Source organism: Strongylocentrotus purpuratus, unplaced genomic scaffold, assembly GCF_000002235.5.
Source record: "Strongylocentrotus purpuratus isolate Spur 01 unplaced genomic scaffold, Spur_5.0 spur5_scaffold_6, whole genome shotgun sequence".
NCBI classification, from domain to species: Eukaryota; Metazoa; Echinodermata; class Echinoidea; order Camarodonta; family Strongylocentrotidae; genus Strongylocentrotus; species Strongylocentrotus purpuratus.
This window is the reverse complement of record NW_022145612.1, coordinates 12,258,300-12,285,612: the sequence shown is the minus strand read 5'-3', so window position 1 is coordinate 12,285,612 and position 27,313 is coordinate 12,258,300. Positions and strand designations below refer to the sequence as shown.

The 27,313-nt window shown below is 36.5% G+C and overlaps 2 protein-coding genes across 2 annotated transcripts in view; both read right to left on the bottom strand.

The window, feature by feature from the left end:
* Positions 1-2,806: 2,806 nt before the first annotated feature.
* LOC115919149 lies at positions 2,807-18,404 on the bottom strand. The gene is made up of 6 exons (XM_030972090.1): positions 17,983-18,404; positions 13,449-13,545; positions 11,707-11,860; positions 6,177-9,346; positions 5,579-5,689; positions 2,807-4,691 (listed from the first exon to the last, which is right to left on the bottom strand). The coding sequence occupies exons 1-6, from the start codon at positions 18,013-18,015 to the stop codon at positions 4,414-4,416; spliced, it is 3,843 nt and encodes a 1,280-aa protein (XP_030827950.1). The 5' UTR covers positions 18,016-18,404; the 3' UTR covers positions 2,807-4,413.
* A 5,095-nt stretch (positions 18,405-23,499) lies between these two features.
* The window catches only part of LOC115918165 (cilia- and flagella-associated protein 54-like), a 50,687-nt gene continuing 46,873 nt past the window's right edge, over positions 23,500-27,313 (bottom strand). Inside the window, exon 63 of the mRNA XM_031000163.1 lies at positions 23,500-27,167. Within this exon, the coding sequence (XP_030856023.1) occupies positions 27,021-27,167 (147 nt within the window). The 3' untranslated portion in view covers positions 23,500-27,020. The remainder of the gene's footprint in view (positions 27,168-27,313) is intronic.

The window sequence follows — 27,313 nt, the reverse complement described above, 5'->3', positions numbered from 1 at the left end:
TTCTTAATTTTAAAATATGACTTATGTTAAAGAGGGAAAACAAAAATCACAGAATTATCATGTTATTTCTATAAATATCTCATACACCAGCAGGTGTATTGTACTACAGAGGAAAAAGACGAGATAGAATCAAATAAATGCCAATTGTAATAAACAATAGTTTATCTTCTTTGAATTTCTGTAAAATATACTTTATTTCGATACAATTATTTGACAGTCTTCAAAGGCACATGCAAATCATGAAATTTACAAGAGACAAGTTAAACACGTCCAGCGATGATATGCAATTAGGAGTTAAGTCCGAACGTGTACATAAAAAGGGCATTAGTACCAATCAATACAATTGAACCACAGGCATTGCACCACATTTGCAAAAATCTACAGATTAAACATGCATGTAGTAGAAAAATGTCTTATAATTGTGATTACGAATAAAGAATTATTTCTAACATCACCTGGGTAAAAGAATGGTGCAATATTGTGAAGTTGACATTGCCACAGAAAATGAGGTAAGAATACAAACGAAGGCAAAATAGATTATATTGATATCATTTACTTGGAGAATTGATCAACTCAGCCTACGCATATTTCATGATTTCTTTGAGGTCTTGTTAAAATAACAGATCATATTACTGTTCATTCTTGGCCGGCCATCCTTAATTTATAAACATGTATAGTATATTTGTGTGTTTGGAATGATATGAAAGGTTGAGGCATAAAATGAATTCTGCCACTTAAATAAATGGGGTTTACTACCGCAAAATCCCCAGGGATTCTAAAAAAAAATCTAGAATCCTAAAACCTAAAAACAAAACCCACCTCAAACCATAACAAGAAATTAAGCAACCAATTAATGAAAACAAAAGATAACATCTGTAACAACTTTGAACAACATAACTCATAACTAGAAATGAAGAAAAAAGAGCCCACTGCTGTAAACACACAGCAAGAAAGCCAAAATCCCTCTCTTGGATCCAGGCAAACAAAGTCTCCTTGAATATTAAACAAAAAAAATAATTAAATGTTATTTAGCAATACTCCCATCAGCCATAATTGAACGCTTTACAAAAAATGATGCTTTACACACATACCAAACACGACATGCAACACGTACAAACTATCATCCTCCCTAACCAGGGCAGTTTTCGCCATAAAAACTATTTCATACACAGGACCAAACTACTGAAGCACCATTGATCCGAATCTCAAATAGCTTAAGAACTGTTGCAGCTTTAAAAAACATATCAAATTGTTAGTATTAAATTTGTACATGTAATGCACAGGTATACTATTTTTTTCTGGACTGTGACTCCCGACCTTGAATATTCTATTCTAAAAACTTCCTTTTCTCTCTCCTCATTCTTCTCCTGACCCCCATGCTTTACCTTCCCTTCCTAGTTCTCTTCTTTCTTACATCCATCATCCATATCATTTCATTGTTTTATCTGTATACTCTGATTTTGTATCATCATACTTCTACCTTATAATGAATGACACTGTGTCAACATTATTTTGAGGAACTTAAATTCTACAAGCTATATGCTTTTGATTAAGTTCCTTTTTTCACATGTAATTTCGAAATTATTTAGTGTGAAATAAATGAAACTAAACTGAAACTGAAGGTCAAGAGTCACTACTGCTCTCTAAGAAAATAGCAGCCCCTAGGTAGAGTACTAGCACACCACACAGTTTGCTAGAAAGTCCTGATTTATATACCATTTTATTTTCTTTTGTTGTAAAATCATGTGATACATATAAATATGAATGCGTTAGTATTTGAGGGATAATTCCCTTTTCAGTCTGACAAAATTAATAATATCCATTTTTCCAAGTTTCTCAAATATTATATATGAATATTTGTCAGTGGTAACAATATTACATTCCAAAGATACCATTAAACATGATGGAGTTTGATTTGGGGGCAAAATGGATGTAAAAGATTCCAGATATTAGTTTGATGAACATAATTACGTAGAGTTTAACAGTACCTAAGGTTAAAAAAGCTACACAGCATATCTGTTTTTTACATTCCTATCATAGCATCATCATTAGTTGTGTGCTATACATTTAACACAAATCTGACGCATACAAATTTGTTGGAGAAGCCAACTTTTGAACAATGATGAAGAATGAAGGAGAACTCACTGACATCACAAATCCCCCCCCCAAAAAAAGGGACCAGGGATGAAATTGAATCAGCAAGAAGTAAGGTGAATCATATTAATATTGTAGGTTTATATGATTATACTGGAACCAACCCTTTATTATAGCCCTTTTTATTTGTTTTGTTGCAAAGGTATTACAAAAAAAAAAGGTTTTGGGTCCCCGACCCCCATCACAACTAATTATTCACATTACAACCATCATCTATAGTCTAGTGCTTAAACACTAAATTGACATATTTTATGTATGTGGGAAATATGAGAATAATATTCAGATCTGTTCTTATTAATTCACAACAAACATACATTCGGTTTACTTTTTAAAGGGGGCACTGATCATTGACTCCCCCTCTATTTTTTGCCACAATTATACTAAATCTGCAGAAACTACTGCATTGCTAATTAAACAAAAGTGTACAAATTCTATCTCTACACTATCCCATATTAATGGCTTGTACTAAACACTCAGGTCGCGGCTCGTTTGGCCATTTAAACAAAATGGTGTCTTCAAATCGGTTTTTAAGGGGGAAAATATTATTTCAAATTAGTGACTGTTTTTACACTCAGGTCGCGGCTCGCTGGGCCATTTATTCAATGATGTCTTCAAAGGGGATGCGTGGGGAAATTTTCTTTAAAAAGAAGTTGGAAGTTGTGATTATTATTTTTTTAATGATAGACAAATAAGAAGATTAGAATTAAGGCTGGCATTGGGAAAGACAAAATACTAGGTGATTAAAGTGGATTTTAGAGAAAGTGTAATACTACAAGGGAAATGAACTGTATATTTGATAGAAACAAGGAATAATGGATAGAGTGAGAAGATGAATTGTGGGAAATTAAGAACTAACAAGAGAGGATTACATAAACAAAGAATGAAAGAAAACAAATATTTAATAAAAAGGGAATTGAAAGAATTCATTGGCCAGATTTAACAGTGATAAAGATATAAAGAAAAGAGTGGAGGAAATAAAGATTTACATGATAGAAAAAAGATGAGAAATAAAGGGGTAGAATAAAATTTAGAAAGAATATTTTTTAAAGACTGACAAATATGAAAATAAAGCGAGGAATAAAACTTGATAGGATATTACAAGGAATGATGGAAATATTCATTTCATTCTTTCATTCTTTGTTTTTGTATTCCTCTCTTGGTAGTTCTTAATTTCCCACAATTCATCTTCTCACTGTATCCATTCTTCCTTGTTTCTATCATATTAATAGATCATATACCTATGTACTATTACACTTTATCTAAAATCCACTTTACCCACCTAGTATATTTGTCTTTCCCGATGTCAGCCTTAATTATAATCTTCTTATTTGTCTATCATTGAACAAAAAACAATCACAACTTACAACTTCGTTTTTAAAGTAAATTTCCCCACGCATCCCCTTTGAAGACATCATTGAAAAAATGGCCCAGCGAGCCGCGACCCGAGTGTAAAAACAGTCGCTAATTTGAAATAAGATTTCCCCCTTATATTAAAAAGCCGATTTGAAGACACTTAAAAAAAGATGGCCAAACGAGCCGTGACCCGAGTGTTTTTCAGCGCGCCGCGACCCGAGTGTTTAGTACAACCCCATAATAATATCAGAAACAACACAAGTTCTGTCCAAAATGAAAAGGGGCACCCTTTACACATAATAAGGGCACTCTCCCTTGATGATGATATTAATACACTATACTGAACGTGTTCTCATAATAAATGTTGTTTAAGTTTTAATTGTGTCACAAATGTACAAGCATTACACTAGTCAATTCCCCTACTGCCTTCTTATGCTGCCATTATGGTATGTAAATACAAATACTTGACTGTTTGATTACAACTTCCACTGATTTATTTCGTTAAAAAATCTATGGGTTTTTTTCTTGTTGAAATAGGATATTTCCAACTCATGCTGCAAAATTCTCATTGTAATCAGTACATGTTGCCTAAACGATATGCTCCCTGTCATTGATATCTGGGAGTGGCCAAGCATAGGTCCACTAAGACCCTAACACAATTACAAATTGCCGGATGCCTACAAAAATGATAATAAAACCTCAAAATAACAAATCCTTTGCCAGTAGAGTGGGTAAACATTTTATGAATACATGGAGAAACCAAATATAAAAGAATACACATTTTAGACTGTAATAACAAGAACATGCCTTGTAATTTATGAGCATTTTCAGCAGTTTGGTGACTCAAAACAAAAGCATGTGTGTATTCAATATAAAAATGGTGATTTGATATTAAAGGGAATGTTTTTACCAAGGCTGTGTTTTTCTGCTTTTGGTAACCTTCGAGTTTCTTACGTAGTCTTTGATGTTGACCCACGTTCTGTGTTTCAGCACAGCTTCAGCTTTCAAGCATTCGTCTATCGCTCTCTTGCCAGGTAGCTTAGAATGAACAGTCATAAAGGCTCCTAAACGTCTCTGGACAGCCGACTTTTCCGCATCGCTCCATGCTGTCTTTCGTTTCTTCCTTATTGGCTGTTCATCAACCTCTTCCAGTACATGTTGCGTTTTCCTTTGCCTTTTGGTACCTAATGAAAGACAATAACAAAAGAATGTTGCAATTATACTATGCAGAATAATAAATGCAGTATCACATACTGTTTCTCTGAGTCTCTGACCCATGAACTTGAAGAGTGCATTACTGTTATGAGGATGGAAGGAGAGGAAGAATATTTAAATCCTCTTTTGCAGTGATGCAGAATAGAGTGTGATCCTGGGAGGAATACACTTAAACGATTTTTTTTTGCGGGAAGAAAGCCATCATATAATTTTGTAAAGCTCATATTTCGTGAAATTATGGGCATCTACCGTTTAGGGGAGTCGGGCACAAACAAGTCTTTAAATTATCTGACAGTGTCATGACAGATGGGGTTATGTTTCACATATTCTACCCGGTTTCTATTGGTCATTTATTTTGCTAATCTAGCTCAGTTTTGGGTTTATTTGGGAGGGGCTCCTGGCTGCCTCCATTTTCATCCATTTCCTAGTATATTGTAGTGATTGCTGTGTGCATGAAAAAAAGTACATTTTGTATTACCTTGACAACCCCTGACTCCCAGTCTAGAACAAAAGGGCCACGATCACATAATACTTTCTGAGTCTATATTATTGTATGTACACAATTTTTTTTTTAGTTTAGAGAAGTTTAGATATAGAGACCAATTAAATTCACTAATAGATTTTCTCCGTCATTGGCAACAGCCTTTTTGTGAGGCTACATTACAATTATAATTGTGCTATAATTTTTAACAATTCAAAATGCACAAATATTGGTACGTGGTGATTTCAACAGGAAAAAGTTTGGTTTCACTTTGGCTTTTGAGGATGATTGAGAGTGCGGTACAATAGGCAAAATTAACATTTAGGTTTGCAAAAAGAAATTTGTTAGATGCTCTCATTGGACTTAAAGTCATACCTTTTTGGGAGCATCCAGGTAGCTGACGTTCGACATCATGATCACCAGAATCAACATCGCTGTCACAATTGTCATCACATGATTCAGGTCCCTGTTCTCCAGTGTCGATCTCTGTACATAAAATAATAATCAATAATATTCACCAAAAAGAAAATCTGGGTCAACTGCAAAGAAAACATACTTGTAATTTAAAACAAAAGAATATAATCAATTATTTCTAAATACAACATGGTAGAATTGGCACCAGGTATATGCCACATGTGTGGATCGAGTCAAACAAATGCCTTAATTACCCCTAATCTAAATAAATTGAAACAAACAAGTGAACAATATAGTGAGGAATATTTAACTGCATGGTTCATTTGAAAACAACACTTTTCATTAATTCAATAATGTTGCAGCATGTTTATCAATTTACATATTTTGTATTTGATAATTGTCAAGTTGAGTGGAAATCAGAAATACTTGATTCTTAAAATGAGTACATGCTACATGGTTTGTTATTCATCCCACTCATCCCTCGCCATGATGTTTCTCATCTCATTAGGGTTTGGATTGAGATCCCCACTGTATAATTCTACCCTCATCACAAATTTACCTTCATCTAACTTGATTTGAAGCTCATCCAGACTTTTTGCAGTGCCAATCAGCTGGACCGGGTTCCCAGCTTTTCCCTCCATGGCGAACAGGATCTTTGATATTTTGGCCACCTGCATAGCAGCATCTGGCAGTCTATAATACTCCCTATGTATCCTAATATCGTGGCCCATGAAGTTTGCTAAGGCGTCCATCTCATGGTCCCTCAAGCTCATTAGTTGTGACATGGTAGCTACATGCTTCCGTAATTTTGTGGATCGAAGTGTTGAAGGATTTTGTGCTCCACATGCTTCTGACAGCTCACGGAGAGCATCTGACCCTCGAACATGAGATGTAGTGTCACTATTGGCTACAGCGAACAGGTATTTGTTGCTTGGGTTTACACCTGCTTCCTCCCTGTGGGATACAAGGGTGTCTACACATGATTTCATGGAGTCTGTCACAAGGATCGGCACTGTCCTGCCACGTTTTCCTACTACCTCAACTCTCCAGAGAAACTTTACAAGATTTTTTTCCCAGTCTTTCAGCATCTCTAGTTGTCCTTCCACCATATGAGATTCACCTTTCTTGATTTTATTGTAGTCATCAAGAGTCATCTTGCTGATTTCTCCTTGTCTCCTCCTATTAAACACAATGAGATGAGCCAGCATGGTCTTGTTGAGTTCTCTCCATGTGCTATGGTTTTCGATTGCGGTCCCAGATGACAGTTTGTCTACACAAAGTTCAGCCTGTACCTCTAGGTGTCTTGACAAAGCCACAACATCACTCGTTAGGGGTAGGAGTTTGGGCTGGTTTCGTTTCCTCTGGTACAAAGTTCGTAGAGCATGAGTAGAGATTTCAGATCCCCAACAAGTGTCCAGCAGCTTGATGAACTTTTCTACAAGTTTCTGCATGTCATCCCCATCTCTGTCCATCAAAGCCTTACTCAGGAGCACAAAGGCAGCCTTTCTTAAGGTATGTCCCAGCTTAAGTGCTAGACTTGGTGTATTGAACAAGTGGTTCTCCTCATCAAAGCCTGCCACTTTCTTGACAGCACTCAAGACAGTCATAAAACCATTTGGTGATATCAGGGAAGTCAGACTTGCCTTGCCATTGCAGCTGCAACGTCTAAACTGAAGTACAAGTCTTCCTAGTTCTCGTAACTTGCATCTGATGTGGTTGTGCTGTTCTTCGTCATGGCCCAATTTCTTAGAGTACACCTTGGCCAATTCTAGAATCAACTGATCATTTAGAATGCAGGCCTTGATTTCATCATCGCTGAGACCACTCAGTACTTTGTGTGTTATAGAATCTCTTGATGTGCAGGGCACTGGTGGAAGCAAGAGTCGACCTTGTGCTAATAGTCTTCTTCGTTTTTTCTTTTGCTCCTTAGCCGGCTCTTCTTGCTTCAAAATGCAGCGGTGTTTCCACAATTCGGCTTTCGCAAACCATCCCAAACAATCTTTGCAAGGCTGATAATCACGGGGCTTTGCTTCACAAGAAGGTCTATATACGACCACAAGCTCTCCATGACCCTTTTCGAAGACCCTGTAGTTGTGCATGTGATTTCCTTTATTTCTTATCAATGTCAATAGCTTATCCTTTTCTTTTCGATTCGTTGCTGCCATGTATTGAGCCACCTTTATTTCATTGGAATGTTGTGACCGCAGGTGATCAGGAAGTTTTTTGTGGGGCTTCTCACACATCATGCAATAAGCTACCTTGTCATATTTTCGCCCTCCTTGATTGTTGGTCTTCATCACAGTTATCCCCTCATGGTCAGCATCAATGCCTCCATATCTTGATGATGCCTCCAATGACTGATCTGATGACAGAGATTTCAGTGATCGAGTGATGCCATTTATTGATGTACATTTAGCCTTAGGCAATGATGCTTGAGAATTATTTAATGAAGTCTTCCCTGAAGAGTCAGAATCTCCTTGAGAATCACAGACATAGTCTGGATCATCATCACTATCATCATTATGGTCAGATAATGTGTCCTCATTATCACTTGAAAAAATATTTTGTGAAAGGGTTCCATCTGGTACCATCAATGCTTGTGTGGCAGGCTCAGGGAATGGTTCCCAGTGCTCTCGGTTATTAGGGGGGTTTCTGCATAGATCATCAGATGTGTCATCATTATCAGCAAGAAAATTGGACAGTGAAAGGTTTCTATCTGGTTCCATTAAAGGTTGTGTGGCAAGCTCAGTAAATGGTTCCCAATGCACTTGGTTATTAGGGGGGTTTATGCATGGATCATCACATGTGTCATCATTATCAGCTGAAACATTAAACTGTGAAATCTTTCCATCTGATTCCATTAAAGCTTGTGTGGCAGGCTCAGGGGATGGTTCCCAATTTGTTTCGTTATTAGGGGGGTTTCTGCATAGATCATCAGATGTTTCAGCATCATCAGTTAGAACATTGGAGAGTGGAAGGTTTCCATCTGGTTCTATTAAAGGTTGTGTGGCAAGCTCAGTAAATGATTCCCAATGCACTTGGTTATTATGGGGGTTTATGCATGGATCATCACATGTGTCATCATTATCAACTGGAACATCAAACTGGGAGAGCTTTCCATCTGATTCCATTAACGCTTGTGTGGCAGGCTCAGGGGATGGTTCCCAATGTTCTTGGTTATTAGAGGGGTTCCGGCATGGATCATCACATGTGTCATCATTATCAGCTGAAACACTGAACTGTGAAATCTTACCATCTGATTCCATTAAAGCTTGTGTGGCAGGCTTAGGGGATGGTTCCCAATTTGTTTCGTTATTAGGGGGGTTTCTGCATCGATCTTCAGATGTTTCATCATCATCAGCTCGAACATTGGACTGTGAAAAGTTTCCATCTGGTTCCACTAGTTCTTGTGTGGCAGGCTCGGAGAATGGTGAACAAACTTTTTCTGGGTCTGGTGGGAGGTTTGCAGAATTTTGCAGAATTTCAGGTTTTTCATCTTGGACTCCACTGTGTAATTGAGTAGGACTTGGGAATACAAAATTATCTCCCACCCCATAATCATATAACACTTCTTCACCTTCTTTGATTTTCTTCAATGAGAAGAGAACCAGTTCTGGTTCATTGTGAGGGTTCTCTCTAATCTTCATTCTGCTGTTGACTTCACCCCTCCAACCATGGTTGACGAGTCGTCCCTGTTGTTGTTTAGTTGGTTCGACTGATGCATCCCTACTGGAAATGAAATTGAAAAAAATGAAAACATTAGATTCATCAATGTTTAAAATTACAATGAATCACTGAAACATACAAGTATATGTGGGTTACAATTTGTGATTTCACTTTAGGTTTTCTCTGTTGTCAGATATTATTTGATTAACTGCTACTTTTCAAGTAGGGTATCACTCAAAGAAGAATCGTTACAGTCATGATTTTTGTTAACGCATGGTTAATTTTAGGAGGAAATTTGAAATACAAGTAACATAGGAAACAAATAGGTAACATTACATGTAGGCATTGGAAATCATAACCAATATCATGAACATTAAACATGCATATGTTTACTTTTCATAAAACAAGATTTGCCTTAAAATTGTAATGCTACAAAATGTCACCGTGCATCAGACAAGAGTACCGAGGCGAAAAAAGACGACGAACTAACCGTGGAAGATTTTTTCAATATAAATACAAATAACAAAAAAAAAAAAAAAAAACACAAAGGTCGAATAACGACACGCCCTACAAGCCACGGGCAACAGCATTGCGAACAAAATATATCCTCTCAAGACCCTCTGAAATACGAGAGCCAAAGACATTACATGGTATAACAAAAATAACAAAAAAGAGAGAGAAGCGACCAAATTGGGGAAAGGGCAAGGAGAGGCAACAGACTAAAGGGAAAATGTACAATTTCGGACATATCTATCCACAAGATGTTTACGCCGGGTGGGAGAGATGGAAGAAGGCTTCGGCAGGGGAGAAGGAACATGCGGAGAAGAAAGATGAGTCCAAGGAGAAGAAGGGAGGGAGAGATGAGGAAAGATTAAAAAATAGCATGGGAAAAAGGAAAAAAAGCATTATGATAAACAAGAACAGACGTGTAGAATGAGGGGGGAAAGAAGAAAATAATCTATCTAATCTTTAAAAGTGGAACGTAGCTCCAAAAAGCAAATAAAGAATACAATATAAAAAGTGGCTACTAGCACAAACCTGAATTCATATCAAACGGACCAAACATGTATGCAGTGTTATATTATTCTAAAATGAGCAAAGAAAGTAGGAAATCCAATGCAGGGTTTGAATTGTGCATTGAAAACTACATCCTCAATGAAGATTATGTTTACCAACTGTATGATTTTTGTTCTCAAGTTTTCAAATGATTTTTCAATAAATCTTACCATTTGACATATGTTGGCCCATATCTCAGATCATCTTCCCAGATTATAAAGAAGAGGAAATTTGGGAAATTATAAAATGAATGATGAACATTTAACAAAGAAGGATAACAGAAATTAAAAGCAGAAGATGTATAAAGACAACAAGCAGGAGTAGCGAAATGAGAAATCCAGCTACAATGCGAGGATGACGCTGGACAACAGACATTGAAAGAAATGAATTAGGAGGATGGGAAGGGAGAGGAGGAGACAAAGCAGATGAAGAAGTTGAATGAGGAGTTGATGAGCGAGGGGTTAGGAGAGGGGTTGAGGGAGGGGTTGGGAGAGGGGTTGGGAGAGGGGTTAGGAGAGGGGTTGAGGGAGGGGTTGTGTGAGGGGTTGATTGGGGGGTGCGGGGAGGTGTTAGGGGAAGTAATGAATGAACAGATGAAGTAATATCAGACTGAAGTGAAGATGAGGTGTAGAAGAAAGGGGGAGTAGAAAAAGAGTCTTCCGATGACATATTGCAGGGAACTGATGAACCAGCATCATTTAAAACTTCACTGGAGGGAGAGGGAGGTGGTGCAAGCTGCGTAGAAATTTCCGAATCTGTTTCATCATTTAAAACTTCACTGGAGGGAGAGGGAGGTGGTGCAAGTTGCATAGACATTTCCGAATCTGTTTCATCTGTAAGATGAAATGTGGAGTGTACAAAAAAAAAACATGGACTTTTCAGTGTAATGCACCTTTCTTTTATATCCAATATTTGTACCAAATATTGTTTTATATTCTCATTTTATGCTCTCCAAAATGGAATATGATCTGTTGGACTGACAAGGTTGAATAATTGTCATTGGTAAGATTGTTTTTTTTTTGTATGATAGCTAAAACAGGTTTGAATAGATAGAGAAGAATATAAGTTGCATATTTGTTCTATGCTGTCCTTGCCGTATTGATACTTTCTGCATAAAAATGTATGTGTACTGTATGTGGTCAGTCCACGGGTTTATTCAAAAGCACGGAATAGAATTTGACAGATATGACTAGCTTTCGATCTTTCTCTAGGGAAAAAACAAAAACCACTGGTAGAAAATATGTTGCCCTGCCAACCCACATGTTTACGACTACGTCATAAGCATATACCCTTAGGTTTGTTTTCAACACCTATCATTACAAAATATACTTTTCAATAAATCAAGTCGTCATAGTATGTAGACTTACCACCATTTCGTCCCTTTCCATGTGAAAAAGTATCTGAAGCAAGTTTCACAGTCTGCATCTCTTTGTTCCCCCACATCTCTGGTTACCAGATCTCCTCTGTACCACAAAAGGAATTCTCCCTCTTCAAACGTTTTGGTGGTAAAGACTGCTCTACCTGTGATTGAAGAAATACATAATCTTCATGAGATCAATCATGCGAGTTTGAACATTGAGAATATGATGTTACAAGTATATTTGTCTGTCATTTAAGATAATGCTCAGGTGTGATAAGTAACTCGGACTCGTACTTGTAAGAAGGCACTTATTTTCAAAATTGGTTGAGTTTTAAATAACATTTGTGTGTCTTTTTGGTCACATTGCCGTCAAGCAGACTTGTAAGCAACACATTGTATTTAATATTAGTATGCTGCAGATATTAAATTACAATGTCATGCATGTCATGATGAACATGACGTTTTCTCTAGATTTTCTAAAAACTTTTTGACATTCAACCCCATGAGGATGATAAGTAACTCGGACTCGTACTTGTAAGAAGGCACTTATTTTCAAAATTGGTTGAGTTTTAAATAACATTTGTGTGTCTTTTTGGTCACATTGCCGTCAAGCAGACTTGTAAGCAACACATTGTATTTAATATTAGTATGCTGCAGATATTAAATTACAATGTCATGCATGTCATGATGAACATGACGTTTTCTCTAGATTTTCTAAAAACTTTTTGACATTCAACCCCATGAGGAGGCATTAAAATTCATTTCAAGGTCTAACCTTTAAACACTTAACCAAATCAAGTTTAATACCTCCTGCTTTACAAAAGAGCCCTGTACATACAAGTATTTACAAAAAAATAGAATACATTGTAGAAAACATTTTAAAAAAAGCTTTAAAAAAATAAAAACTAGATCAAAATGAACAGAAGGCCTTAAATATTAAACATTTAAGATATTATTGATACAAAGAAAAATGACCAAAAAAATATTTTAAAAAATACACATGCCGTAAAAATAGACTACACAACTGCAAACAGACAAACAAACAAAACTAACTTATGGTAAAAGTCATGATATAACATTAGGTACCAGTGCATGCATTAAAGTGATAGAGGGAGTGACTTAATTTGGTTTTTTAACATTTGGAGTGAAGTTGCCGTGCGAATATGAGTCGGTAGATTGTTATAGATGCTTGGAGCAGTGAAAGAAAAAGAACGTTTTTTAAATTCAGTCTTTGGTTTCAGGATAAATAAGGGATTTAAGGTAGAATGACAAGTAACAAAGTAAACTGGACGATTATGACCAAAAGATTCTAAATAAGGGGCTAGATTATTGAGTATTTTGTAGACGAAAATGCAATAGTGGTAATTGATTCTATTTTCAACACTTTGCCATTGAAGACTGCTTCACGCAATTAAGTGTTGAATTAAGATTATAAAAACAGAAAAATATGAGGGAAAGCATATCAAATATTCTACTGCATGAAATTAATAAAATATACAGAAAGGGTATAGATTTTACTAAAGAAGTTGACCTGTTTAACTGCGAAGGGTATCAAAGTTACTCTGAAAAGAGCTGGTGATTTTCAGACAATAGGCGATGAGGTGTGATCAAAGAACCATACCAGGCGTTCCTTGCATAGTCTAGCTCTGAATCAATATTTTATTGAGCATATTAATGTTAGATATCTATGCTACAGTGAATTTTCACTATTAATACAATCTACATGTACATGTATGTAACCTCACTCACCTTTGTCAGGCAGCTGTTTCACTGTAAATCCTTCAGGATCAACTTCACTAAAAATATCTGGAACTGTCTGTCTGGTTTGACTTCTGAGAATCCGATTCTGAAACAGGTCAAGTAAATATTAGTAATATTATGCAGAAACACATTTGACTCATTTGCAATAGATATAGATTGCTCCACATTTCCTATGCACACATTTATACATATCTAGCCCATATGCAATAATAAATGTGGCTTCACATTTCCCATGCACACATTTATACATATCTGGCTGATGTGTAATATATATAGATATGGCTCCACATTTCCCATGCACACATTTATACATCTTCAATCCACCTTAAAAAGTTGAGATAAACATGGCTCCACATTTCCCATGCACCCATTTATACACATCTGGCCTATATGTAATATATAAATGGCTCCACATTTCCCATGCACAAATGTATAGACATCTGGCCCATGTGTAATATATATATATATATATATATGGCTCCACATTTCCCATGCATAAATTTATACATATCTGGGTCATGTGTAATATATATATAGATATGGCTCCACATTTCCCATGCACACATTTATACACATCTGGCCCATATGTAATATATATATATGGCTCCACATTTTCCATGCACACATTTATACACATCTGGCCCATGTATAATATATATAGATATGGCTCCACATTTCCCATGCACACATTTATACAAATCTGGCCCATGTATAATATATATATATATACATATATGGCTCCACATTTCCCATGCACACATTTATACACATCTGGTCTATGTGTAATATATATATATATATGGCTCCACATTTCCCATGCACACATTTATACACATCTGGCCCATGTGTAATATATATATGGCTCCACATTTCCCATGCACACATTTATACACATCTGGCCCATGTGTAATATATATATGTCTCCACATTTCCCATGCACACATTTATACACATCTGGCCCATGTGTAATATATATATGGCTCCACATTTCCCATGCACACATTTATACACATCTGGCCCATGTGTAATATATATATGGCTCCACATTTCCCATGCACACATTTATACAAATCTGGCCCATGTATAATATATATATATATACATATATGGCTCCACATTTCCCATGCACACATTTATACACATCTGGTCTATGTGTAATATATATATATATATGGCTCCATATTTCCCATGCACACATTTATACACATCTGGCCCATGTGTAATATATATATGGCTCCACATTTCCCATGCACACATTTATACACATCTGGCCCATGTGTAATATATATATGGCTCCACATTTCCCATGCACACATTTATACATCTGGTCCATGTGTAATATATATATGGCTCCACATTTCCCATGCACACATTTATACACATCTGGCCCATGTGTAATATATATATGGCTCCACATTTCCCATGCACACATTTATACACATCTGGCCCATTTGTAATATATATATATATGGCTCCACATTTTCCATGCACACATTTATACACATCTGGCCCATGTATAATATATATAGATATGGCTCCACATTTCCCATGCACACATTTATACAAATCTGGCCCATGTATAATATATATACATATGGCTCCACATTTCCCATGCACACATTTATACACATCTGGCCCATGTGTAATATATATATAGATATGGCTCCACATTTCCCATGCACACATTTATACACATCTGGCCCATTTGTAATATATATATATGGCTCCACATTTTCCATGCACACATTTATACACATCTGGCCCATGTATAATATATATAGATATGGCTCCACATTTCCCATGCACACATTTATACAAATCTGGCCCATGTATAATATATATATATATATATATGGCTCCACATTTCCCATGCACACATTTATACACATCTGGTCTATGTGTAATATATATATATATATGGCTCCACATTTCCCATGCACACATTTATACACATCTGGCCCATGTGTAATATATATATGGCTCCACATTTCCCATGCACACATTTATACACATCTGGCCCATGTGTAATATATATATGGCTCCACATTTCCCATGCACACATTTATACATCTGGTCCATGTGTAATATATATATGGCTCCACATTTCCCATGCACACATTTATACACATCTGGCCCATGTGTAATATATATATGGCTCCACATTTCCCATGCACACATTTATACACATCTGGCCCATTTGTAATATATATATATATGGCTCCACATTTTCCATGCACACATTTATACACATCTGGCCCATGTATAATATATATAGATATGGCTCCACATTTCCCATGCACACATTTATACAAATCTGGCCCATGTATAATATATATACATATGGCTCCACATTTCCCATGCACACATTTATACACATCTGGCCCATGTGTAATATATATATATATATGGCTCCACATTTCCCATGCACACATTTATACACATCTGGCCCATGTGTAATATATATATGGCTCCACATTTCCCATGCACACATTTATACACATCTGGCCCATGTGTAATATATATATGTGGCTCCACATTTCCCATGCACACATTTATACATCTGGCCCATGTGTAATATATATATGGCTCCACATTTCCCATGCACACATTTATACACATCTGGCCCATGTGTAATATATATATATATGGCTCCACATTTCCCATGCACACATTTATACATCTTCAATCCACCTTAAATAGTTCAGATAAACATGGTTCCACATTTTCCATGCACACATTTATACATATCTGGGTCATGTGTAATATATATATAGATATGGCTCCACATTTCCCATGCACACATTTATACACGTCTGGCCCATTATATATATATATATATATGGCTCCACATTTCCCATGCACACAGTTATACAAATCTGGCCCATGTATAATGGCTCCACAGTTCCCATGCACACATTTATAAGTCTTCAATCCACCTTAAACAGTTCAGTTAAACATGGCTCCACATTTTCCATGCACACATTTATACATATCTGGGTCATATGTAATATATATATATATATATATATAGATATGGCTCCACATTTCCCATGCACACATTTATACACGTCTGTCCCATTATATATATATATATATATATATATATGGCTCCACATTTCCCATGCACACATTTATACACATCTGGCCCATGTGTAATACATATATATATATGGCTCCACATTTCCCATGCACACATTTATACACATCTGGCCCATGTGTAATATATATATATATGGCTCCACATTTCCCATGCACACATTTAAACACATATTGCCCATGTAGATCTATATATATATGGCTCCACATTTCCCATGCACACATTTATACACATCTGGCCTATGTATAAAATATATAGATATGGCTCCACATTTCCAATGCACACATTTATACAAATCTGGCCCATGTATAATGGCTCCACAGTTCCCATGCACACATTTATAAATCTTCAATCCACCTTAAATAGTTCAGTTAAACATGGCTCCACATTTTCCATGCACACATTTATACATATCTGGGTCATGTGTAATATATATATATGTATATAGAGATATGGCTCCACATTTCCCATGCACACATTTATACACGTCTGGCCCATTATATATATATATATATATATATGGCTCCACATTTCCCATGCACACATTTATACACATCTGGCCTATGTATAAAATATATAGATATGGCTCCACATTTCCAATGCACACATTTATACAAATCTGGCCCATGTATAATAGCTCCACAGTTCCCATGCACACATTTATAAATCTTCAATCCACCTTAAATAGTTGAGATAAACATGGGACCACATTTCCCATGCACACAATTATACACATCTGGCCCATGTGTAATATATATATATATATATATGGCTCCACATTTCCCATGCACACATTTATACACATCTGGCCCATGTGTAATATATATATATATATATATCAATTATATGGCTCCACATTTCCCATGCACACATTTAAACACATATTGCCCATGTAGATCTATATCTAGTTATGGCTCCACATTTCCCGTGCACACATTTATACACATCTGACCCAGATTATTATGGCTCCACATTTCCCATGCACACATTTATACACATCTGGCCCATGTGAGTTATATACAGATAGGCCTAGACCTATGGCTCCACATTTCCCATGCACACACTTAGGCTAAATCTGGCTGATGTGAAATAGACCTTCGAATCTAACGTTACTAGATATTCCTTTAGTTTAACTCTAAAGTTAGGCCTAAGAAGAACTTATACTAGACCTAGATCTACTACTACTAGTAGCCTAGACTAGTAGTACTAGTCTAGGTTCTAGGCCTAACGTTAGGCCTAGATCTACATCTTACTTAGATCTAGATTAGATCTAGGCCTATGTATGAGTTTTTTGTACCCAATATCATGAATAGAACTAGATCTATAGGCCTAAGGAATTCTTTAAAAAGTTGATAGAATATTAATGGGCCTAGACTGGATTAAAAATGAAAGTAAACTTTCTAGATCTAGACTAGTTCTACTTACTTTTGCCAGTTGTGGCTGTACTAATCCCGCCATGACATGTCCATATACGTTAACAGGCACGTCGCAAGGTGCACTGCACCAGCACTGCGCATGCGCTGCATCTAATAAGATACAGACTGTGCAGTGTGTATCCTCATGCTGGCGCTCTTCACTTGATATTATTCTTGAGATCGGAAAATAATACACATATTCAGGCTGCAAGCTATGACTCCAAAGTGGGAAACCGGGGATGGAGTTAAATCGCAGCCGAACGTTGATGGGGTACTACTGAGATGTCCCAAAGCTGATTTAAATCTCGTTTTAATGATTCTGCAACTGTGGAGCTCCACGGTTTGCTGTGTCTCCACAGTTGGAAGTTGTGTATTCATATGAACCTCCCCGATTGACGGTCATTACAAGTGCACACACACACGCACACACACACACACACAGTTCGCGCGCCCTCTTGTATCTTCATTTAAATTCACCCCCATTCTCTCTTTCTTTCTCTCTCTCTCTCTCTCTCTCTCTCTATTTCACCACCCTCTCTTTCTCACCCTTTCGAATATTTATTAAGTTAGCACTTGACTCGTATTCCTTGTAAACACCCATGAGAAATCATGAATATGGAGATCAAAACAAAAAGAATAAAGACCTACAAAATACGACTGTTTTTCTAACAGCAGGTGTAAATGGCGGTGTCTTGTTGGGCGCTCATATTCTTCATCTCAATGTACGTGGAGGTCAGTGGCAAGGAATTGAGCCGAGAAGGAGAAGAGATCGAGAGAGAATAGGGGGAGGAAAATAGCAAAGCGATACTGGTAAAGAGACGGAGAGAAAGGGACGAAAAGGCACGTGCATAAACTATGAGGTGGAGAAATGATATACTTGTGTATGGAAAAAATCAAGGGAAATATGGCACAGCGGCGCCAAAACAAATTAGAAGATAAAAATTAAAAGGTGATATATTGAGAGAGAGAGAGAGAGAGAGAGAGAGAGAGAGAGAGAGAGAGAGAGAGAGAGACGGATTAAAATGTGCCAGAGCAACACAACAAACAGGTAGATAGCAAAAAGGAAGAGAAATTTGTTATGATAACGACAAGTACAAAAACAGGAAGGAAATATGACGGAAGCCGGAGGGAAAGAAAAAGATAATAATTTGATATACGGAGAAGTGATATATACAGAGAGAGAGAAAAAGAATAGGAAGAGGAGAGAAATAGATGGACACCAAAATGATATGAAGAATACGCGATACATTGAGAAAAAGAGAAAATGGGGAGAACATTATTTTGACAGAGCAACACAAACAAACTTTTGAAGAGAGAGAGGGGGAAGAACATTTTATTTGAGAAGTAAAGAGAGACGAAAGAGAGGAAAGATGGGCAAATGGCAACGTTAAAGAAACAGGGAAAGATAAAGAGAGATGATAGATAGAAAGAGAGAGCACGAAAAAGAGAGACAGATATATATATATATATAGAGAGAGAGAGAGAGAGAGAGAGGGAGAGAAAGAGGTGCGTGGAGTTGAGGATGGTGGATTCCCATCAGGAATAATTCTGCGAACTATTAGGCCGATATCCGTAGGGTTTGATGCAACAACACAGAGCTCCGATTTCGGTTGACAAATCAGAGCAGAATTAGCATTAACACCAGTCATTCTTTCTCTGTTCGTTTAATCCTTTGGCAATTCGCTCCTCAAAAAAAACAAACCCAGCGAGTTTGATAGTTTAAAATTTTAGTTCCCATTTCCCCGTCTCTAATATGTTCTCTTCTTTAGGCCAAAATGAAAACTATTGTGTTTATTTCATTTGTATAGATTTGAGGTTTGAATATGCAGTCTCCATTTGGGTAGGACTAAGCATGCAGGATTTACTTATCTCACCCTCTCTTTCTCTTTCTCTCTCTCTCTCTCTCTCTCTCTCTCTCTTTCTCTTTCTCTTTCTCTTTCTCATTCTCTCCCTTCTCTACTCCCCTTCTCTCCCCACTCCCTTTCCCTCAACATTCCTTTCACTTTCTCCTTATTTTCCTGCTCGACTTTCTTCCTCTACTTCTCTCTTCCTTTTCTGAGTTTAACTATGATTTTTTCGTCGAATTATTGTTAAATAACGAATTGTAAATACGATTTTTATTAAATTTTGTATCAAATATCTGTAAATCATGCATGCAATTCAGTCATTGGCTGCGATATGTTGATGAATAAATACCTTACCTTACATATTCCTGACCATCACATATGGATATGGTTACCAGTCCTTTCACTTAATAAAGGTATCCATCAAGTGTATACTAAGACTTGTAATGAAGTGTATACCTAAAATGGGCTTCTTTTGATTCGCGATTTCACAATATAGAATACGGATAAAACTCGTTAATAAGTTTGGGTTAAATGCTGATGCCGAAATTAATAGTGGAATTTACATGGATTCTTATCCGTTTACTTACTTTGTATCTTCGGTATAACTTAAGTGGATAACATAATCATGTAGACTCTATAGATTGTTCCCTAAATGCATAGCTAGAAATACGTTATTATAATTATATTTCGTGTGTGATACATACTTATATTCCTATCAACTTCTTTACAAAAAAAAATGCATCAATCATCCTATTGACGGCATCAAACTTTGCAATCGCACTATGTAATAGATCCTTACCTGAAAGTAAAATGCGAAGTAACATTAATTTGTCAAAGTTAAGATCGACGCTTAACGTGATTTGGGCTTTGGGGTAACACTAAGAAGGGTCGACATATTTTGTTATCCGCTCGAGTACTGTACTACCAAACACAGATTCTTTCCGAGTGAATTCTATCCACCCTGTTGTTGACAGACCTAGCAATTAATCATACATAAGCTTTGCCTACATGCATGTCATGGATACTTCTAAGATATATTCTGTTTAGTAGCAACCCACATTGGTTGAGACCTTTCGCGACATTCTCTCTCTCTCTCTCTCTCTCTCTCTGTCTCCCTCTCTCTCAAGAATGGCCTGCTCAAGCAAATTCCCACAGATTACTTTTCCAGTATTATTCATTAGGACTAAAAAAAAAACTAATTCAGCGTTCGATTGTAAATATTGGCTTGAAGTCTAGCTTCTAAACAAATCCATGCGCGTGTACTTACTCCCCCAGTCGCAAGCTAGGCCGGTGGAGAGCGGGAAATAGACAGTCCCTTTGGTGCACGCATCTTATTTGGTTACATCCCCAAAAGCCCGGATGAAATATGGAGAGCGTGTCACCTGCCTGCTAATCTACCACCAATTGGAACTCTGCGGCAAGACGGGTGAAATCACGGCGTGTTCGCACGGCCACGTTTGTAACTTAATCAGTTCCCACCGTATTACATTCATCACTTAACATTTCTCTTTGTAGAATGATTCTCAGTCAGTTTGCATGAGCCTGGTTTTGGGTGAGTCGCGAAATGGCGCGGTTAAGTCTGAAGAGGGTTGATTTTTTTGTTTGATATTGGCGCACGATTGCTAGATATAAGCCCATGACCAGAAGTAATATTTGTAAGTTTTTAGTGAATGATATGTAAATCCATGGGATATCAATCTCTCCCTTCAACCGGTTTTGCAAATCACTTTGAATACCACCACATGATTTATTTGTTATTTGCAGAATACGAGAGCGAAAAGGGCGAAACAAGAATAAAAAACAAAACAAGTAAGACGTAGGCCTGCTCTGATGTCGAGAGAGCTAAGTACCGGACAAAATATTATACATATATTTTTTTTTAAGCGAATAAGTATTAAATCATTGATGGCCATTGTTGTTGCCAGCAGATTATTTAATCATCAATGGGGACTTTTAGTCACGTGGGAGTTGCCTGGATGCCTTGAGTTCATCAGTAATCGGCCAATTCATAGGACCAAAGGTGGTAGCAGACGATTTCTATCTATCCCTTCGCGTCGAGGATGTATTGATTAAAAGAAGTTTGGAATACAGGAAGGTGGATAGATGAAGAAAAATCGATGGTGAAATAAAATTGACACGGGACCTTAATCGAAGTCATTACAGTTAGCTTGTACATTTATCTTCAATTAACAAGTCCATTACTATCAGAAAGGCTTTTAAGACTTATATCCTCATGTTATTTACATACGAACTGTATTTGCTTTCAAAGAGGTCATCAAATTTTAAAAAAGACAAGCAGTCATCCACATCGTGAAATATGCGATTGTCACAGAAGTTATGAATCATTTAGTTACCTCTTTTTCCTCTTCTTCTTCTCGCCCTTCCTCCCCTTCTATCTCTCTTTTCCTTTCTCCTCATTATTATCCACTATTCTCTTATCTTCGTTTATCTCTTCTCTTTTTTCCCCTCCCCCTTCCCTTTCCCTTTCTACTTTCCTTCATCTTCTCGTAATTGTATTGCACAATAACCGAGGAAAAGTTTCCACCGAATCTCTTGGGAAATTACAATATTGTCCAGAGTGCAAAACAGAATATATTAAATGGAGTGCCACGAAGGATATCCTGACCCTAGGGGAAGCAAAACTTGACCATTAGAAAAGAGAACAAATTCATGTGCATTGTTTTTTGTTACTTCACATTTGTAAATCTTGTATTTTTTTTTGTTAATTAATTTCTCCTGGGGATGGGGGGGGGGGGGGGGGGGGAGGTTGATGTTTGAACTGTGTATTAAAGTCACTCTGAAAGAAGAGTTATCTATACGGGTGTCTATATTTGATTGTTGAACTAGAAAAGGTGGATTGTTTCAGCAGTCCAAATATTTATTTAAAACAAAAAAAATAATAATAAATCTAAAATGTATTTCCTGTGCCTTTTTGGAAACCCCAATAATGATTTTATATCTCACCTAGATCATAACTGACTAATTTATGTTTATTTTGTCACTTAGAAGAAGAAAAATGTTTTTATTGCAAGCTCATTTTTTTCGTTCCGTTTTGTACATATGAGGTTTCAGATTACAATTCTATTCATTTTATTTTGAAAGTTAGACATTATTGTTAATCAGTTTATGTTATTACACAAATTTGTCAAAATGTTTCTAATTTAGGCACCATTTTATTGATTTGAAAGTTTTTAGTTTTAGTTTGATGTGATGAATGTAAAGCCATTGTAATTACAAAATAATGTAATGAAAGTAATGATGAATATAATGGTAATAGTTCAAATTATTATAATCTTATCCTGATATATGTTTATTATCTCATATTATGAATTTTTATTCTGTTCTTTACTCTTTATTTTGTAGGATGCAGCCTGTTGGGGGTGACATGCTTTCGAGTAATAAATAGCAATTTCAATTGCTTTTGTCACTCCTGACCAGCAGATTGTATCATTCTCTCTCTTCTCTCCACTTTCCTAAAACTGTTTGCATGTACTATGCAATCTCTATATATTTTCTGATCGTTATACTCGCTGTATGTTTTCTGATTGGTCAAATAAATAATAAAAAATTTAAAAAAAAATAATAATATTATGGTACATACCTGTACATCATATGTGTAAGTTTTGACGAAACACAAGAACCCTCTCTCAAATGCAACAAATGAGATAGTCAAACGAGGATACAGGGATAAGGGTGAAACACTTATTTATTATTCAACAATTCAACACAGCAGGTTGGACGGATAGTTAGATCGAAGAATAAAATGAATAAATACATAGAAGCACTCTATCAATCATTTGACAATCACCTTATCTTATTACAATCTTTAAAAATACATACATATTCATAAACATTTTATAAATATATTATGCATAATGTCATTCTATGTGAATAGCCAATAAAAATCATCATTATATATTTACAAAATCAGATTTTTAACAGATTACTACATTTTGTGTGATAAAGTCGTATAGGGCAATTATTGTTGACAGGTTTGTTTGTTTATCTAACACTAAATATGTACATGTTGAGGAAGAGTGATAGGATAAATGAAAAACCTAGTACCATAAAGAAAGTGTCAGTTGTCCCATATAGTATAAGCAGAATTGATTAACATGTTCTTACTCTTTGAAAACCCATTACTGCTAGAAGCCTGCATCCCGACAATGTGATGTTTCGGATCATTTCCATAATTACAAATGAAAAAATACGCTTTTTCATGCTTCCCTCCTGACATAGACCTCATCTGAAAGGCATATCAATCACAAACAGGCACTGGAATATGAGATTCAAGAGGGAAGGGAAAAAATCTACAAATTTACCCTACTCAAGCCAGAACACATTACTCATCTTTTGTTTTATAATTGATTACTCTCTTCTGTTTGCTGCTACAAGAAAGATAATGTTTTCTGGAGGCTATGTTGGATGTAATGCATCTCCCTGCCATGTCGAATTAGCGTTCATTCACGTAGCTCCCGAATCGAGGGATTTACCCATTAATCTTGCGTGGAAGACAGGCAGTGAGGCAGGGAGAGGTAAGATAGAATGATAGAGTAGGGGGAAGAAGGGCATGGAAGGAGAGATGCAGGGGAATGATGAGGTGGGAGACAGCTATTCCTGTTGCAAGAGCGATGTGGAGAATTCAAGAGAGGGGGGGGGGGGGGGGGAGATAAGAGTGAGAAAGAGAGAGAGGGGGTCTAGGAGAAAAACAGAAACACAAAGATAGTTAGATTCAGAGGTGAGAAAATATACAAGAGATTTCAAACCCTTATTACGAAAATTTGAGACATTGCTGAAACAAATGGAAAGAACAGACACACAAAGTAAAATGGAGAGAGGGAAGAGAAAGTGAGAAAAGGGGGAAAATAGAGACTGCATGAAGACAGAACTAGAGGGGCAAAGAGAGAGAGAGAGAGAGAGAGAGAGAGAGAGAGAGAGAGAGAGAGAGAAAGACAGGCAGAGCGGAGGGGGGAGAGGGAGAGAGAGACATAGGATCAATCTAGAATGAGGATAAGAAAGTGGGATACATCCCGTGGGTGCCATTTACAAGAGGTTCAATCACTGTGGACCAAAACAAAATGCTAAAGGCGTTTGATGTGTTAATAAATGACCTCCTCAGTATATAGAGACTCACTGAAGTAGTTTAATGGGATATAGGAGTGCAGGGTTGTCTCTTTCGCTACTGTCTAAATACAAATGGATTTGCACAGAGCCTTGAGGGAAGGGGAAATTGGTAATCGAAACAGGTGGACGACTATGGGATGTAAGAATGCCTCTTCTCTCTCTCCCAGTAACATCGCAGTAATAAAATGCTAGATTCGGAGCTGGAGTCATCCTTAATTCCTCTTCAATCAAGGGGAAAATGCAAATTTAGCTAGCCTAAGGAGGCAATCTTCATCTGATTTAAATCTCATACACACACAAAATACAAATTGCCTTACTTGACTAGATATAAAGTATCTGCAATATAATTTGATGATGGTATATTTGATTATTCATAGGAAGGAGAGGTTGGGTAGTGGTTTTTGCACTAGGATTTGCGTCGTTTATTAATTAGATCTTCGTAATTTGGTACTGAAATTTATATTTTTAAACTATAACCTTTCAAATTGAATGGAGTTAATGAAGAAAGAAATCCGATCATGCATTTATTTTCCCTTGAGAAATGCATTTTTACATTTTTACAATAAATGTATCTCATTCAGGTAATCATTTATGGAAGTTCATTTTTGAGCATCAAATCAATTTTTCCCTCTCAGTTCATGACATAGACCAAGTTGAAGGCAATGTAGTTTTGTATATATTTATAGCACATGAATTCATACTTGCAATCATCAATTTGTCATCTGATATATTAGCTTGCAAACTGCACATTCTGTAATTGATCCACCCCTTTGTTCCCCCATAAGAGTGCCTCAGGAATATGTACTTTTGATAAAAGCTTGGTATTACAAAGCTCCCGGAATCATCCTCATAAAAAAATAGGAAATAAATTAGAGCCAAACCAGTTTTGTTTTTCAGCGTTCTATCGAATTGTGCGAGACATGCCAATAAATTCTACACTTGATGTCACATTCAATCCATCAGTCTTTTCAACTAAGAACAACAATTGGACTGCCCCATTGGTCAAAGATTAATTGCATGGCACACCAGCATGCTCTCGAGGGTTGGCAATTTGGGAGGATTTCAGGCTCTCTTCTTTTCTGTCCTCAAAATTGTAGGAATTATGTGTAGGATACACTGATCAATCACAATGTGATTGCAATTGAAACATGCATCCTCAGGTCATTGAATGTACTCCGCGTATCTATGATATGTATGACTCAAGACAAAGTAATACTGTAACTGAAATAATTGTATATTTATCAGTAACTACACATCACAGTGAAAGTACATGGGGTTGTATTGTGAGAAGACTTTTGTGAATAATAGCTTAAAGGTACGACATGTTTTCTTGAAATTAATGCTCTGCACAGTAAAAAATCTCTTAGGATAATCTCTTTTTGTTTGCTTGCTTTGGTGACAATAAATATGGTCTGCTCATCATACCTTTACACTGCACAAATCATTAGCAGCCATTAAGAGGGCCTTAACAATTATGTATTGTCATTGGCAGTAATAGCCTCCTTGTGGGCAGCCGACAACTATTATCAATGTTTTAAAATAATACTATAATTCTCTAATTATGGACAACAGGTAGCCCAATTGTGAACAATTTGAAGAATGACTCAAAGCCAATGAAATTATGTAGATTCACAAATAATAATAATTTTGTTTTAACCCATAGAAAGAGGACTTAATTAGCTTGAGTACAGTATGTTTTAGGGCTAATATAACATCCAATAAAACCTTGCCGTTAAAATAACACCCCAATTGTATAGATCAATCAATTATATGTCTTGCACTTTTAATAGGGTTTGCCAAGACAAATATCCCTTTTATTTTGTATAATAATTGTGTGGTCACATATTTGGAATGATATCATGCAATATCAAGTACAGTCAAACCTATCTATAGCGACCGCCAAAGGGAAACAAAAAAAAGTGGCCTTTGTAGACAGGTGGTCTTTGTAGACAGGTTCCTTTAGTACATAATTCAATGAGAAACCATCTTCAAGGGAAACAACGAATGTGGCCTTCGTAGACAGTCACTAAAGCAGGTTTGACTGAATAGGCTTTACTGTCAAAGGAGTGTATAAGCATTAATCTTCCTCTTGATTAGTTGGAGCTGGCTGTAGGAATGAGAGCATCCAGGTTAGAATCTTAGTATCACTCATACAGTCACCGTAGCTAGGATCAAACAGCTGCTCAAGACAGTGAATGCTGGCTAGTTTCACATCAAATGGGATCTAAAGGGGTTTAAAAAAGGAAAAAAAGGAAAGAAAGAAAAGAAAAAAGAAATGTCAATCATAATCCAACGATTCGTAAGACATACCAATAATCAATAGAGATCGTTACAGCAAGTAGAAATACAACTAAATAACCCATTAAACAG